Source organism: Colobus angolensis, unplaced genomic scaffold, assembly GCF_000951035.1.
Source record: "Colobus angolensis palliatus isolate OR3802 unplaced genomic scaffold, Cang.pa_1.0 Scaffold259, whole genome shotgun sequence".
NCBI lineage: Eukaryota > Metazoa > Chordata > Mammalia > Primates > Cercopithecidae > Colobus > Colobus angolensis.
The window spans coordinates 497,999-516,394 of record NW_012115810.1 but is presented as its reverse complement, the minus strand read 5'-3'; the positions used below and the strand labels follow the sequence as shown (position 1 = coordinate 516,394).

Below are 18,396 nucleotides of genomic sequence, written 5' to 3'. Positions count from 1 at the left end.
TCCAAGGTTTCTCCCCATGTGATAGTCTGAAATACGGCCTCGTGGGAAGGGAAAGACCTAATCGTCCCCCAGCCTGACATCCATGGAGGGTCTGTGCTAAGGAGGATTAATATAAGAGGAAAGAAGGCCTCTTGGTAGTTGAGATAGAGAAAAGAATCTGTCTCCTGCCCGTCCCTGGGCAATGGAACATCCTGGTGTAAAACTCGATTGTATGTTCTGTTTACTGAGAAAGGAGAAAGCCACCTTAGGGCTGAAGCTGGGACGTGCTAGCAGCAATGCTGCTCTTTATGCACTAAAAAGGTTTATGGAGATGTTTGCATATGCATATCAAGGCACAGCACTTTTCCTTAAACTTATTCATGTCACAGAGATCTTTATTCATATGTCTTACTGCTGACCTTCCCCCTACAATGATCCTATTATCCTGCCACTTCCCTTTTTCTAAGATGGTAAAGATAATGATCAATAAATACTGAGGGAACTCAGAGACCGGTGCCGGCGTGGGTCCTCTGCATGCTGAGCGCCGGTCCCCTGGGCCCACTTTTTCTTTCTCTATACTTTGTCTCTGTGTCTCATTTCTTTTCTCAAGTCTCTCCTTCCACCTAACGAGAAACGCCCACAGGTGTGGAGGGGCAGGCCACCCCTTCACACATCCTGTCTCCTTCCTGAATAGAACCCACTAAGAGTTGTAAGATTCCAGATAGGTTTAACAGTGGTATGTGGCTTGAATCAGAGTATAGACTTAAAAAGTCTATACTCCAGCCTTAAATAAAAGCCCTTCACCAAGCATGACAGAGAAGCAATAGCTAAGAACAATGCCAAGTCCATAGCATCCCAGTACGGGGCAAGAGTATTTTAGTACCAAGTTCCCAAGAAGAAATATGGAAGTACTAAAGGAAGACCGTGAACCTAAGGGTCATCATGATTACGCAATAAGCTTAAAAAGCAGGAGTTTCTACAACATGAAGACAACAGTTGGATGAAAGTTAGACAGATATCCCTCTGCGGATTTAAATGTCCCAACAGAGTGCTGGAGGAGTGAAGGTAGGTCTCAACCTTCAACTGAACACATTTTAAATGTGTATGGAACTCATTGATAAAAACTGCATTGATTATTTTCCTCAAGAAGACTAAGAACAATCCAGAGAACAAACAAATAATAGAAGAATAAATTGTCTGTTCTTAAGCCAGGTGACTCAGTATTAGAAACTAATTCAAAATACTGTAATGACGTTACATTTCTGCATGTCTAAGTCTGAGAGCTGTTTCATTATTGTATTTAATTCTTATAATACCTGTAGTAAGCTAAGTAATGGCCCTAAAGATATCAGGTCCTAATCTCTAGAACCTGTAAATGTTGCCTTATATGGTAAAGCCTTTGCAGATATCATTAAATTAATGATATTCAAATGGTGAAAATAACCTGGATTAAGGTGGACCCTAAATCCAATCACAAATATCCTTTTAAGAGAGAGGCAGGAGATTTAACACAGACAGAAGAGGAAAAGCAATGTGATCAGGGAAGCAGAGGTTGAAGTGAAATCATCACAAGCCAAGGAAAGCTAGTAGCCAAGAGAAGCTGTAGCAGACAAGGGATGGAATCTCCCTAAGGTTCTTGCAAAGAATGTGACCCTCCAGAACTGTGAAAGAATACATTTCTATTGTTTAAGCCACCAAATTTGTAATTTGTTACAGAAGCCTTAGGAAATCAATATAATAATCTAATAAGCAAGTTATAGTTCCATTTTTACAGATAGAAACAGAGGTTCAGAATAGCGTATGGACCCACCCTCTGCCCTCTGGGAAAGGAGGCAGAGTTAAAGAGTTATTGAAGGAAACTGGTGGAGTGGAGACTGTGAGGGAGCTAGATGGTAACTGGATAGTGTAGGTCCCAAGTGCCCCCATTTATAGGTCCCAAGTGCCCAGGGTGAATGACAACCACATGTCTGAGCCCAAGTTGATGTTCTTTTCCCTGCACACATTGCTTCAACTTCATGGAAGTTCTCACCCAAGGGATATTCCCTATCACCTTTGCTGGATCTATTTATATCCTGCACATTCTGTCTATATCAACTAAAATTGCTCTTTCATGCTCCTGCCATTCTCTACCTTAGTTGCTTCCAATTCTTTTATTTTGAAAGGTATTCAATAAATATTTGCTAATTAACTGCAAGTAAATCACATTTTAAGTGTACGGGACAAAACGGTCATGGGCAAGATTTCAAATTATGTCAATCTTCACTTTCCATGAAAATACAAATCATTTGAATTTGGACTGCATCAAAAAAGAAAATAAAACAAAAAAGGTTGAAAAATCAAACTACATTTGAACAGCTATGACAAATGTGTAACTAAAGAACTAAGTAGGTTCAGTGGCTCATGCCCATAATCCCAGCTACTCAGGAGGCTAAATATAAAAAAAGAACTAGTGTAACATGTATGGTTACCGAGAAGTGGAATCTAGTCAGGGGTTTTGTTGACCACATGCAAATAAAAACCAGAAGACCAATCTTGAAAAAATAAAATAAAGGATAAAAGATTTGCAGAAAATGTCACAGAACTATAAAACCAAGTATTTACATAATGTAATTACTAGCACTAAGAAACTAATCTGGTAATCTTAAGAAAAATACGTCTTTTAAAAAGCCATCAAAAAACAGAGTATGTGAGAAAGCCAAAGACATACATTCCATTCCTTCAAAAAAGATTTCTAGTACTGTTCTATCAAAAATTCAGATAACATATTAAGGAAGCTAATAAAAGTCAAGAGGATTGAATGCAGCTATAGTTTTTTTACCTTATATACTAGCCTGGTAATGAAGATATAATTTTCTTATTATAGAATCTGATTTTTAGAGATTATATTACATATTCTTTTTAAATGTATATATCACCATCCCAATTTGGATGCATTGTACCTTCCCCCAACCAATCTCATTATGTTAAAGGATTAATGTTACAGTAATCCAAATAACCCCGGGAGGCAAAATTGAGTATCAATTAATCACATCTCACATAAAATTAGCATTTCTTTTTTCAATGCAGATATCTGACTAAATACAGGTCCTAGTAGACAGAATATTCAACAGGAAGATGCAAGATAACTAGATGGATTACTCCGAGAAGAAAATAAAAATGCTGCAAAAGGAGGTGAAATGTTGCTGAAAACCAACTTTCATTTGCCTCGGTCTAGCCAAAAAACGTCATTACCAAGACCTAAGAAAAGGGCAAACAAAACAAAACACTAAACCAAAAGGTCTTATTAAACTTTCTATGCACCTTCTCCTACCAAGCAAATTTTAACCAACTAAGTAATCCTACTAAGTTATTTATCATATATTTCAAATATCAAAAGGAAAAATGCTAATTATACAACTAGGGGTTCTTTGCTGCAATGTTCAAAACCCAGAATGAACTCAGGTACTTTTTGAGTTACCATTTGAGAAAAGACCACAGGTAGGAATCACATGAATTCAAAATTATTATTTTAAATACTTTATTTTTAAAACTTCATAAAATCCATCCAAAATGCTATAATAAAACATGTTATTAAAACTTTACAGATACAAATCTATTTAAAATAAAACTTTCTGACTTATTTTTTGGGCACTGGAAAGTAAATTACAATTGTCAACTACCACTCATACGTAGGTAGAAAAACAAGAGGGAAGCCCTCTTAAATTACTTCAACATAGCAATCAAGAAGAAGGAAAAACAAAGAAAAGCTTCAAAAGCATTTTAAAAGCTTTTTCAAAACAAAACCAAAAATTTCATATTGCCTTAAGTTGTATTTTTTGTTTCTAATAGGTCAGTGAGGTCTTGTGGTAATAAAAATAAATATTACCAAATAATGATAACTACATGTAATTCTATTTTCAAATTTTCAGAAACTCTTTCTTTTAAAAAAGAAAAAGAAAAAAAGAAGAAGAAAGCAAGAAGTTTCTTCTGAAACTGTTGATTTAACATCAAAGTCTTTTCAAAAACCTCAATCCTCCAAGAATGGAAAGTGCTCACCTGTGACCTTCTGCCTGGATTTCTTTGCTGAATCTATTGCCAAGTACAGCGTGGAGCTCAAATAGAAACCTGAGTCCCTACTCTTCTCTCACTTGATAAGAGAAGAAACAAAAGTGGCTTTTACCTCTAATTCGCTCAGAAAACAATTTTTTGAATACCTTTTTTACAGGAAACTCCAGGAGACAAATGGTCCTTGTACTTCTCTATGCTGCGTAGAAACTACATACATTTTGTCAATCTTATTTTCAGATAAAAATGAACACTCTCTGGCCAAGCAAAACAAAAACTAGAGAAGCAAAGAATAAAACGCAGCTCACTTTCTAAAAGATTCCTTAACCTAAGAATACTACTTAATACCAGCAGGATCCCCCGGAAAATTGCCATCAGACACATTCAACTCCCCAAGTGCAATAATAGGAAAATTGTGACACTTCAGCTTGATGGCTATAAAGGCCCTGCAGTTCATTCTTCTGCAAGGGGAAATAGTCTCCAATTAACTCAGACCCAACCATTGCAACTTATATTCAGAGACAGCCTTGTTTTTCCACAAAATGCCTGCATATATATGGTCTTGAGTTGACTGGGTAAATATCTGAAGAGCTTACAGGCAGTTTCCATTAATTTGAAGGTTCTCACGGCATTCTTTAAGGACTCAGAGTAAATTCTATCTGAGCACGGCATGTGATTTCTTTGGCTTCTTTTCCAAGCCTATTCCTTCTATATACTTTGTAATCCATCCTTTTAATTTTTTGATATAAATGCCTTACAGTTTAGCATGACTTAGTTCAAACCACGTTTATTTGTCTCAGACCCCGGGTTACAAAGATGCATGTGTATAGAGAGTCCTGGCTCCATGGAATTACTGTCTAATTTTAATAATATGATCACCATTAAAATAGTCGTAGAAAATGTTACAGCAGCAAAGAAGATGTGTATTTTGTCCAACTTGGGACTTCAGAAAGATGTCTGAGCTAAGGCTTTAAAAATCTCTTTCAAAGTTTTAAAAATTGTGTTTATTTCTTTTTTTCTGATTATTAAAATAATACATTCCATTAAAGAAAATTTTGCAAATAAAGATAACTTACAATCACAATACATCTTTGAACCTGTCAATCAGGAATAAGCACCTAACCTTTCAATATATTCCTTTCTTGTCTTTTTCTCTTGCTCTATATGAGTGTATGTGTATATGCTTTTTATAATATTAGAAAACATATGTTTATACACTGATTATATTCAATCATCACCACAACGTTACATTTACCCACATCAGTCTTCAAAGGAAGAATAAAAGAATAAAAAAAATAAAACAATTACATCCTTGGATGTACTGTCATTTATAACATTCTCCTTTTATACTGTTAGGTTTTAACTTCTCCAGTTAATTGGTATTGTAAACAATCTACTTTGAACAACCTTGTATCTAAATCTTGTCCACACTGCTTGTTTCTCACACCTACCTATACAGTATGTCCTGTGGAAACACAATTCATCACTAACACTCTTAGGGCCTCCTGCAGCTCTCTGTTGCTTTCAGGATTTGCAATTTCCCAAGGGATGTATGAGTACGGGTGGTGGCAGCAAGCATCCTGATCATCTCAAGCAACAGCCCTGGAGCAGCGGCAGCAGTTTGCACCCAGCAGCCAGGCATGTGTAAGAGGCGGATGTGTCTCCCGGCCTACTGTCAGATGGAAAGGGTGACTCTACTTCACAAGGCTGAGCATGGGATGCCTCCAACTGCTTTTCTCTCTCCACTCTCCCAGGACTGTGGCACTAGGTTACCTATCAGTCATCTTGGACAGTTGAGAGTTTTCATCTTTATTATCATAAGTATTTTTAAGAAAAGGCTGACATTTTACTTTCCTTCCATTTTTAATTAAAATAACTAAGCCCTGAAAGATGAACAGCAGTTAGCCAAGTAAAGATGGACAGGAAAGGGTTTCCTGTGACTCTTAACAGCATAAACAAGAAAACTGAGTAGAAACTGTAGTGTATGCAGGCATCTGCAGGCAGTTCTCTAGCATATAAACTAAAAGGAGGGAGGGGTGAGACATTAAGGCTGCAGCTATGAAGGGTAGGCAGGTCACAAGATGCTACAAGTCCCACAGAGGACCTTGCACCCAAATGCAAAAAGAATCAGGTCTGCATTTAGATGGATAATGTTAGTACTACCAGAGGCAGGAGGACCAGTTGTGAGGCTAACATAATAGCTGAGGGGAGAGATGCCAGGACCTGAATTCATGTAGCTGAGGCTATGAGAATATGTAGAAGGAAAAATCAGCTGAATCAGAAGCAGATTTAGTTATAGGCACTTCCCATTTTTGCTAGTTAAATATTGCCCATGTCTGGTCTGTGCATGCTACCAGGACACCATGTCTCCTCAAAGCCCAGGGGGTCAGGGCACATGATCCTCTTTATGGAAAGAAGCACAGTGCCACATGTCCCAAAGGTTTCACAATGACTTCTGCTGTGACGAGGGTGGTCACAACTCTGATGGCTGGTATGTTATAAACTGCACAGAAAGTCCTACTACATATCAGCTCCAGAACAGGAAAAACACTTGTACTTCCTTTGTTAAAAAAGAAAAAAGAGTGAAGGAGCAGCTTCCAAGCAGGAGGCTGTGAAGCATTCCCTCATTGTCACTGTGCATTGCTTCTGTCTTAAGGCGATCACGTGGGCATAGCTGCACACATTAAACTGGTTTCATTAAGAGCCTCCAGTCATTCATTTTGCTTATTAAAGCCACTCCACAATGATATTCACAATGGAAATCTCAGCTGTCCCTAGCAAAGATACTAAAATACAATTAATTCCTCTTCCCGAGGAGTCTGTAGGTATGCGCTTGAGGTATTGTGTTAATTGCCACTGCTTCATACCATGGCTTCAATTAGGAATCAAAATGGGAGCAAGACAAACATGGATCCCATTAAGTTTCAGAGGACTTGAAGCTGAAGTTTTTCCCCCACCCTACTCTTACACTGATGTTGTAACAGCAGAGAGGATTCCATCTGGGGAACTATAGTGACATCCAGTGGCTGTGAAGCGAACCACACCAGTTGCAAAACTTGGTTTACTACATCAGGAAAGCAGAAATATTTGTTGATATGCTGACATTTTAAATTGAATGTCTATCAAAGTGTGTGTACAAGTAGAACCATATAATAATATGATCCAAAATCAGGACATTCAGAGATTCATAACAAAATCAAGATATTTAGTTGTCTTCAATGATTGACTCAGCAGCATATATTAAAATTCTCAGCAGCATATATTAATAATTACAGGTGGAGGATATGAAACATGGATGTTGCATTCAAAGTTCCAAACATAATATTATTATACAATTCATGTTTTGTGCAAATTCAAAAACAGGTAATTTTTAGCATGATTCTCTTGCTCAGCCAAAATAAATATCTGGCTCTGCTATAAAGTGAACTCAGTTGGCTCGGTTCAATCTCAGTAATTTCATTACTATCTGGGTTAGGAACGTTTACGCGGGTTTTCTTGGTGGTTAATAATTTAAATGACAGCATTCCTGAGAGAGATGTAGAGTGAGACAGAGGCAAACCGACCACAGAATCTCAGGAACATTTGCTTGAAATATTGTGGTGGGAAGAAACCAACTTGCTTCAGTGGGAAAATGCAGATTACAGAATCTGACAGAATCTAGATCTTTGTATTCCTGTATGTAAATAGATATTAAAATACGTACTCTATGCACACTAGTAGTAGCTATCACACATATGCATTTGTATTAAAAATACTAATAATGGCCAGGCGCGGTGGCTCACGCCTGTAATCCCAGCGCTTTGGGAGGCCAAGGCAGATGGATCACTTGAGGTCAGGAGTTCAAGACCAACCTGGCCAACATAGTGAAAACCCCATCTCTACTAAAAATACAAAAATTAGCCAGGCACGATGGTGCACGCCTGTAATCCCAGCTACTCAGGAGTCTGTAGCATAAGAATCACTTGAAGCTGGCAGGTGGAAGTGGCAGTAAGCCAAGATCACACACTGCACTCCAGCCTGGGTGACAGAGGGAAAAAAAAATTAATGAGATTAAAGTGTCCTTTGCCACAGAAAACGTAACTCTGAAATTAAGACTTCAGGTTCAGGAACGTACCACTTTTGAATGTTAAGTATTCCCCCTTCTGCTTTTAGTAGTTTGTGATACAGTTTAGACAGATGAGAAGCAATTATAGTAGCATATGCATTCACAACTCGGAATGTCTCTGAAACTGGTCTAAGCTTATCTTGGTCACTAAAAGTGAGCTACAGTGCAGAAAACCCTCAACTCTCATCTATCCTATAAGTTAAAATATCCTTACCTATGAGGCCTCAGGATCTCACAAACACTAAATCTCATAAACACATAGACCACATGTGAAGATGATACAATGAGGGCATGTACAGCCAGTAGAAATGACAGATAGGTGGGGATCATTTCAGGGAGCCACAGGTAGTCTGATGGAAAAGCAAAATAAAAGGTCAAATCTTGCATTCTGGCCTCCTTAGTAGTATACTTTTAAAACTAAATCACATCATATTCTTCTCTGACTCAAAGACCTCCCTTTGCTTTTTCTCTCACTCAGTGTAAATGCCAGGCCCACTTCCTGGCCTATGAGACCCTACATGATCTGGTCCTGGGGCAGCTCCATGAAGTCCTCTCCCATTACCTTCAACTTCATTGACTCCACTCCAGGTGCAATGGCCCCGAGGCTGCTTCCTGAACACAAGCACACTGCCACGTCCAGGCCTTTCCACCTGCTGTTCCCTCTGTCCAGAATAATCTTCCATTTAATTGCACAGCCTGCCTGCTGTGTGCTTCATTTCTCTACTCAAACATTACCCAGTCAGGGAGGCTTTCCCTGATACCTCTTTAAAGTGCATCTCCCAGCCAGGTGCGGTGGCTCATATCTGTAATCCCAGGACTTTGGGAGGCCAAGGTGGGTGGATCACGAGGTCAGGAGTTCAAGACCAAGCCTGGCCAAGATGGTGAAACTCCATCTCTACTAAAAATACAAAAATTAGCTGGGCGAGGTAGTAGGCACCTGTAATCCCAGCTACTCGGGAGGCTGAGGCAGGAGAATCGCTTGAACCCAGGGGGTGGAGGTTGCAGTGAGCCGAGATTGCACCACTGCATTTCAGCCTGGGCAACAGAGCGAGACTCCGTCTCAAAATAAATAAATAAAAAATAAAGTACATCTCCCTTCTGCTCTAGCACTCACTCTCCCCCTTTCCTCCTGCCCTCCCTCCCCAGAGCTTATCATCTCCTATGGGGTAACAAATATTAGGCCTTGTTTCCTGTCTCTCTCCCAATGAAAATGCAAACTCATAAGGGCAATACTTTTTGTCTGTTTTGCTCATACTGCATCCCCAGAATCTACAACAAAATATAGGCTTGGTACAAAATTGTCAATAAATATTTGCTAATTTGCTAAATTGTTTGGGGAACATAGCCAGAGAAGGCAAGAGGAGTCACTGATTTTTGTGAAATCTGTAAAATGACAAGTAAAAAACTATAAATACTCAAGATATATTTTAAGTGCACAAAAGAAAAAAAAAGAAGGTAGGCTCTAAGAATTAATACATATAGCAACTATGTTAAAGTAGAGAAACTGATTAAAGAGCTTTAAAAAATGTTAACATTAGTTATCTCAGAGTTGAAATTATGAATAATTTTGTTTACTTCATGATATCTTTTTTTCAGTTATTTACAATGAGCTAGATTATTTTTGTATTTAAAATATTTTTTAAAATAATAGGCCGGGCGTGGTGGCTCACGCCTATAATCCAGGTACTTTGGGAGGCCGAGGCGAGGTGGTTCACCTTAGGTCAGGAGTTCGAGACCAGCCTGGCCAACATGGTGAAACCCTGACTCTAGTTTAAAAAATATAAAAATTAGCTGGGCATGGTGGTGGGTGCCTGTAATCTGAGCTACTTGGGAGGCTGAGGCAGGAGAATCACTTGAACTTGGGAGACGAAGGGTACAGGGAGCCAAGATTGCGCCATGGCACTCCAGCCTGGGTGTCAAGAGTGAAACTCCATGTCAAAATAATAATAATAATAATAATAATAATAATAGTAATAATAATAATAATAGAGGCTGAAGCTGGAGGATTGTTTGAGTCCAGGAATCTGAGGCTGCAGTGAGCCATGACTCCACCAGTGCACTTCACCTCAGGCAAAAGAGTGAGATCCTGTCTCTAAAAAAAAAATAATTAATTTAAATATAAATAAATAGATACTATGCCCTTCCCTTTACAATTCTATTTATTTATTTTTTATAATTTCAACTTTTATTCAAATTCAAGAAATACATACACACATATGCAGGTTTTTAACATGGGTATACTGTGTGATGCTGAGGTTTGGATACAATCGAACCTGTCACCCAGAAAGTGAGCACAGTACTTGACTGTTACTTTTTCAACCCTTCCTTCCACCTCTTCCTCCTCTAGTAGCCCCCAGTGTCTATTGTTGCCATCTCTACGTCCATGAGTATCCAATGTTTAGCTTCCACTTAATACGGAACCCAAAAAGAGACCAAGTAGCCAAAATAATCCTGAGCAAAGGAACAAAGCTGGAAGGGTCACATTACCCCACTTCAAACCATATTATAATTCTACAGTAATCAAAACAGCATGATACCTGTACAAAAACAGACATATTGACCAATGCAACAGAACAGAGAACCCAGAAATAAAGCCATACTCCTACAGCCATCTGATCTTTGACAAAGTTGACAAAAATAAGCAACAAGGAGGGGACTCCCTATTTAATAAATGGTGTTGGGAAAATTAGCTAGCCATATACAGAAGAATGAAAGTGGACCCCTACCTTGTACCACATACAAAAATTAACTCAAGACGGATTAAAGATTTAAAAGATTAAAAACCTCAAGCTATAAGAATCCTGGAACAAAACCTAGGAAACACCATTCCGGACATCAGCCTTGAGGAAGAATTTATGACTATGTCCTTGAAAGCAATTGCAACAAAAACAAAAATAGACAAGTGGAACCTAATTAAACTAAAGAGCTTCTGCACAGTAAAGGAAACTATCAACAGATTAAACAGACAACCTACAGAATGGGAGAAAATATTTGCAAACTATGCATCTGACAAAGGCCTAATGTCTAGAATCTATAAGGAACTTACGCAATTCAACAAACAAAAAACAACCCCATTACAAAGTGGTGAAGGACATGAACAGATACTTCTTAAAAGAAGACACACAAGTAGCCAACAAACATGAAAAATTCCTCCACATCACTAATCATCAGAGGAATGCAAATCAAAACTACAATGAGATACCATCTCCCACCAGTCAGAATGGTTATTATCAAAAAGTTAAAAAACAGCAGATATTGGCAAGGCTGCAGAGAAAAGGGAAAGCTTATACACTGCTGGTGGAATGTAAATTAGTTCAGCCACTGTGGAAAGCAGTTTGGAGATTTCTCAAAAATTTAAAAAGAATTACCATTCAATCCAGCGATCCCATTACTGGGCATATATCCAAAATAAATAAAAAGACACCTGCACTCGTATGTTCACTGCAGCACTATTCACAATAGCAAAGACACAGAATCAGTAACAGTGGACTGGATAAAGAAAATGCAGTACATACAGGCCAGGCATGGCGGCTCACACCTGTAATCCTAGCACTTTGGGAGGTCAAGGTGGGTGGATCACCTGACCTCAGGAGTTGAAGACAAGCCTGGCCAACATGGTGAAACCCCATCTCTACTTAAAAAAAAAAAAAAAAATGCTGGGTGTGGTATCATGTGCCTGCAATCCCAGCTACTCTGGAGGCTGATGCACAAGAATAGCTTGAGCCCGGGAGACGGAAGTTGCTTGAGCCCGGGAGACGGAGGTTGCAGTGAGCTAAGATCATGCCACTGTACTCCAGCCTGGGTGACAGAGTGAGACTCTGTCTCAGAAAAAAAAAAAAAAAAAAGGGTACATATAAATCATGGAATACTATGAAGCCATTAAAAAAAGAATAAAGTCATGTCCTAAATAAAAAGAAATAAAGCCACACTCCTACAGCCATCATTGATGCTGGACTCCCTATTCAATAAGGGCATTATCCTAAGCAAGTTAACACAGGAACAGAAAACCAAACTGAATTTTATTGAAAATTCATCATTTTGGACAAAAAGAGTGTAAGAATGTTTCTTAAACAATACGTAGAGCTGACTGGCTGATCACTAAAGTTCTGGAAAATAGTTCATCCTTTGGTTCTTTACATCAGTAGCACTCACAGAAGACTTGCAGTAAAGACATCAGTGGTTTATTCTGTTAGCAAAGAGCATCTGCAGCTGCATATCACATTTAAGGAGAAAAAAAACACTGTATTCTATCCATTCATTTAAATAGGCAAATTAAATTGAACATTTTACTTCCTACCACTATTAGACTGAATAGATATTGCAAGATTATAATACACTATGCAAAAAGGCAAAACTAAAACAAAAAACATTTTAAAGACAAATCTGTTTATATTTTGTGCTGAGGAAAATGACACTACCTCAATAGTGATTACTCTCCTGTTACATCAGTAAAGAACTGGAAGCTATTAAATCTAATACATGTTAGTATTGTGGTAGAAATAATGTTTTCAATTGTTCTGTTTAAATATATAATCTGAGTGAAAAACCAAAGGAAAAAAAAAATACAAGAAGGCTCTGGAAATAAAATTCTTTCTCATGAGCTTTGGTCTAATGCATGGTTGATGAAGTCATGAGAATATGCTCATTATCTTTGATTTTATTTCAGCAGTTTCCAGAAAATACAGTAATAAAGAAATAAACTTCTATTACTATTTGATGCCTAAAAGTTTAAATTTAATATGTGGATCAAATTAATTCCCAATGTTCCATTTTAAGCTTTTGCATCAAAAGACCTATACATTTTATTCCTTAATATAAATAATTTACAGTGTTTTCAGTGAAAAACACTTCTTGATTTACAGAGCAGATTTTTATTACTGAACTGCAAAGCTATTTGTTAGAGATAAGTGGTAGTGACTATAAGGAAAAAAAATTTTAAGTCCCCACGAAAGAAAAACTTAAGAATATAAAATACTGTAATAATATACAATGCTAATTAGGAGCTAAATGAAATCGCTTGGAATAGGGCAGATATCTATTAAGAATTAATACCATACTTCTAGGAGATTAATTATCATGAATAGAAGTTAAACTAGTCACAAACGTCCATGAAGAAAATATATAGTGAGCCTTTTCTGTCCCAGAAGATGAGGCAACAAGTCGTATTGGCCAGTATGACATATCTTTAGAAGCAAGCGTCCTTGGAAGGTTGATAACTATCTAGGCTGAGCTGTCAAAATCAGTTGCACTATTGTAGCTCATCAGCTATCAACTGAAGAGACGGCGGAACAATTCTAGCTTCCTCTCCACAGGCCTCACTCTGTCCCCTTCATGAGGTTCTGGCATGTCCCAGAACGCCCGTTATCAAATCAGAAGTACAAACATTTTCTAAGTGGTTCAGGGAATGCAGGTAGTGTTCAGAAAAACCACTTCCCAGATCTTTAAAAAATGAATCCTTCTAAGAACACACCTTTCCTGCCAAAATCATTTTTAATTCCATTTCATAAGAGAAAGGCTATTCATTTGAACAGAACCTTACATTGGCACATTGCTCTGAGGCATAAATTCGAATGCATCAAACAAGGGGATGACTTTATATATTGGCAGCTATGCTAGAAAGTAAATGACTCCAATGACTATGTACAAAATTCTTTCACAAGTCTGAACAAATTGAAGCAATTAATGGAGCAGTCACTGATAAATTATTTAAAATGCTTTTGATGATTCCTTACTGAAAGTTGTTAAACATATAATGCAATGAAGTTTGTGGCAGGCTGAACTATAGTCCCCAAAAGAAAACCACATCTTAATTCCTAGAACCTGTGAATGTCACATGGAAAAAAAAAATTTGCAGACAGTATTAAATTAAGGATCTTGAAATGGAGATCATCCTGAATTATCTGGGTGGGCCCAAAATGTTACCGCCTTCATAAGAAAGAGAGAGACTTGACACAGACAGAAGAGCAAAAAGCAATGTGACCACAGTGGCAGAGATTAGGTGATGCAGCCACAAGCCAATAAATGCTGGCAGCCACCAGGGCTGGAAGAGGCAAGAAATTAGGGCTTCCAGGGGACACACATCCCTGACAACACCTTGATTTCAACCCAGTGATACGGATTTCAGTCTTCTGGCCTCCAAAAGTGTGAGAATAAATTTCTGTTGCTTTAAACTAGGTTTGTGGTAATTTGGAACAGCAACCACAGGAAACTAATAAAGAGTTCAAAGAATCAAATGGCATCGCCATAACAAACTCCTTCCTGTCTCATCTACTTATATGTAAACATGTTTTGAAAACAAATCTATAAAAATAAAAAATCAGCGGACAAAACTGTTGCCAAATCCTGTCTCACTCTAGTAGAACAAATTCTTTACAACATATTAAAAGAATTTTTTAAAACCCTTCACACTTCATAATAGAGATGCCTTTCCAAATAAAACATTTTTAAAGGCTACTCCTTGTGTTTATGACTTTAAAATGTGAAGGACTTACTTATTTCTTCAAGAAAAGTTTAGGGTCTACACTCCCATAAAGAGAATCACTGCTATGGATACTTGTACCTGTCTGTGCTACAATGGACTCAAATCGTGGTCCAAATGACAGCTTATTTTTTTAAAAAACATCTCAAACACTTTGCATTGTGCTAATAAAAATTATTATGAAATGTATTCTTCCATCAATTGGATCTGTTTTAGCTCTGAAATTCCCATAGATCATTCTTTAAATGTAGAGGGGTGTGTAAATTATAAAATTTCTATCCTTGTTTCCACTTTGTGCTACTTTCTTTCTCTTGTAACTACAAATAACAAAAAATAAAAAGAATAAAGAAATGACTATTCATAATTCTTTTCTATTTTTGTACCTCTGAAGAAAATCTTCACCATAGGATCTATACTAAAATAAACAGAAAAGCAGGACTTTCTGAAAAATAATGGCAAAGAAGCCACTGGCTTCATTCTCCCCAACAGAAAACCAAAACCAAATAAACAGCATTGAGATTTTCCCCAGAAGTATCCCAGAACTCAAATATGAAGATGAGACAGTTCCATGGGCAACAGAAAAGTGAAGAAAAACTCCAGACGGTAAGAGAATCAAACTTCAGTATCCACCACGATGCCCCTCCCACAAGCTTGTGAAAAACTTTCCCCCAACTCACTGTGTTTACACCAGAAAAAGTGAGATTTAGGTGGACAACCTCCTACCCCACCATCTTGGGTTCCCTGGCAGGAGATGTGTCTCTGTCTTCATCATAGGAAGCATTGTGATTGCCTGATGGGAGAAATATCCCTGAGGACAGGCAGAGACAAAAAAAAAGGAGGCAAGACAACCATTCCCAGCCCCAGAAACTCTGCTCTGCAACCCAGCCAAAGGAGACACCAAATCAGAGTGGCTGTTCAGCAGCACCACACGGCAGGAGGTTCATCCCACAGGTCCCCTGGCCATGGGCCCCTAGCCAGCTGTCCCGCAGTGTTGGGATATCCCCTTTGGGAACCTCTCCCATTTGGAAAGTGCAGTGCTCTGACCTTTACTAGAGCCAAGGCAAACCTAGGCTTAAGGCGCCATCTAGAGCCAAAAAGAAGGCAATGACCTATCGGTAAAAACCTCTAAGGAATATATCCAATAAAAAAACAAAAGAAGCCAGGCAAAGAAGGCTCGAATAAATAACTAATCCTTCAGTGCAAAGATATAGACACACATCCACAAAAACAGCAGCAAACAGGGAACCACGATCTCTCCAAACAGACACAAGGAACCAGTAAATGACCCTAGCAAGACAGCAATATGTGAGCTCTGACCAAGAATTTAAAATAGCACCTTTCAGGAAATTCAGTGATTGCCAGGATAAAATTGATCAAATCAATTCAGATATTTATAAGATAAATTTAACAACGAGATTGATTTTTTTTTAAAGTACAACAAATTGTGAACCTGAGAAATACATTCTCTGATCTGAAAAATTCATTAGAGGCTCTCAACAGCAGAATGGATCAAGCAGAGGAAAACATCAATGAGTTGGCTATCTGAAAATACATGATCAGAAGGAAAAAAAGAAAAAAGAATGAAAAGGAACTGAGATCACCTATAAGATATAGAACATTACCTCAAAAGACCAAATCTAAGAATTACTGGTGTTCAAGAGGGAGCTGAACGAGAAATAGAAAAGCAATGATGTGAGACAATAACTCTGTATCCTTACCTATACCTATGTGAGGCAGGTGCTCAAAAAGGGTCCAGCTGTGGTCATCAATGTAATGATTCTTCAGGATCAACAGCTGACAAACATCTCGAGCCGTTATGTCACTGGGTACATCTAAAGCCCTGCTGGTTTCATCTTCACTGTATACTTTAATCACCTGTGTAGGTAGAAATAAGAAAAAGAGCTAAAATATTCCTGTTTGTGTTTTTGAAAAATTGTATTGTGTATATTTAAAGTATACAACATGATGTTATGAGATATATATATAAATAAATAGCAAAATGGTTACATAGTAAAACAAATTAATATGTCTATCACCTCACATAGTTACCCATTTTCTTGCAAGTGTGGCAAGAGCAGCTAAAATCTACTCATTTCTCAAAATTCCAAAGTCAATACATTATTATGAATTATAGTTCTCATTTTGTACATTAGAGCTCTAGATGTATTCATCCCACACATCTGCTACTTTGTATCCTTGATCTACATCTCCTCATTTCCCTCCACCCCCCCACTGCCCTTGGTAGCCACTGTTTTGTTCTCTATCTCTGCATATTTGATTTATTTTTAGACTACACATCTGAGATCATGCAATATTTTTCTTTCTGTTAGAAAAGAAAAAAGGACTTATTTCACTAAGCATAATGTCCTCTGGTTCATCCATGTTGTAGCAAATGGCAGCACATTATTTTTTAAGGCTGAATAGTATTCCCTTGTATGTATCTGCATGTGTGTGTATGTGTGTGTAATGCAAATATACAATAAATTACGTATATAAGCTCAAATATACACCCATCAATGGGACATGGTACTTAAGTTTTTTCCCTATCTTAGCTATTGTGAATAATGCTGCAATGAACATGGGAGTGCAGGCATCTCTGTGACATGCTGACTTAAACTCCTTTGGGTGTGTAGCCGAGAGGGACTGCTGTGTCATATATGGCAGTTCTATTTTTAATTTCTTTACAAATATCCATACTGTTTTTCAGAATGACTGTATCAATACACATTCTCACTAACAGTGTACTAGCGTTCTCTTTTTTCTACACTTTCACCAATACTTGTTACCTCTTGTCTTTTTGATGACAGCCATCCTAATGGGTATGAAGTGATATCTCATAATGCTTTTGATTTGCATTTACCTGATGATTGGTGATGTTGACCACCTTTTCATATACCTGTTAGCCATTTTTATGTCTTCTTTGGAAAAATGTCTATTCAGGCCCTTTGCTGCTTTATTTTTTTAACTTTTTTAGAAGCAGTTTAATTCTTTCACTCATGTTGCCCAGGCTGGAGCTCAACGGTGCAATTTTGGCTCACAGCAGCCTCCACCTCCAAGGTTCAAATGATTCTCCTCTCAGCCTCCTGAGGAGCTGGGATTACATGCATGCGCCACCACGCCCGGCTAATTTTGTATTTTTTTTATTTTTTTAGTAGAAACGGGCTTTCACCATGTTGGTCAGGTTGGTCTCGAACACTTGACCTCAGGTGATCTGCCTGCCTCAGCCTCCCAAAGTGCTGGGATTACAGGTATGAGCCACCATACTCAGTCCTTCGCTCATTTTTAATTGGGTTATTTGTTATTCTGATATTGAGTTGTATGAGTTATTCATAAATTTTGGATATTAACCCTTATAATTACATATGGTTTGCAAATACTTTTTCCCAATCCATAGGTAGACTTTTTATTAAAATATTTTATTAAAATATCATTCTTGTAAATCAGTAAACATTAGTCAGTTATAATTCCTTATACAGTGTCTTCTACATTTAATTGTCTTATACATTAAATGAATGTTACCTATCCAAGACTTGTTTATGTGTCAAAGCTACTTTGTCCAACAACTTCCATTATCTTCAGTGTCTAGACTAAAGGTCATTCAACAACTATTTAGTATTACTTTCCCACCACTTTGGTCTCTGAAAAAGCTATGTATCTCTTATCAATATTATGATGGGGCACAGTGGCTCACGTCTGTAATCTCAGCACTTTGGGAGGTTTAGGCAGGCAGATCACATGAGGTCAGGAGTTCAAGACCAGCCTGGCCAACATGGCAAAATCTCATCTCTGC

General features: G+C 37.9%; 1 protein-coding gene across 1 annotated transcript in view; it reads right to left on the bottom strand.

Moving 5' to 3' along the window:
- Window positions 1-18,396, bottom strand: part of GRB14 (growth factor receptor-bound protein 14) — a 74,964-nt gene that overhangs the window by 40,134 nt on the left and 16,434 nt on the right. Inside the window, exon 2 of the mRNA XM_011947083.1 lies at window positions 16,325-16,481. Coding sequence (XP_011802473.1) covers window positions 16,325-16,481 — 157 coding nt within the window. The remainder of the gene's footprint in view (window positions 1-16,324; window positions 16,482-18,396) is intronic.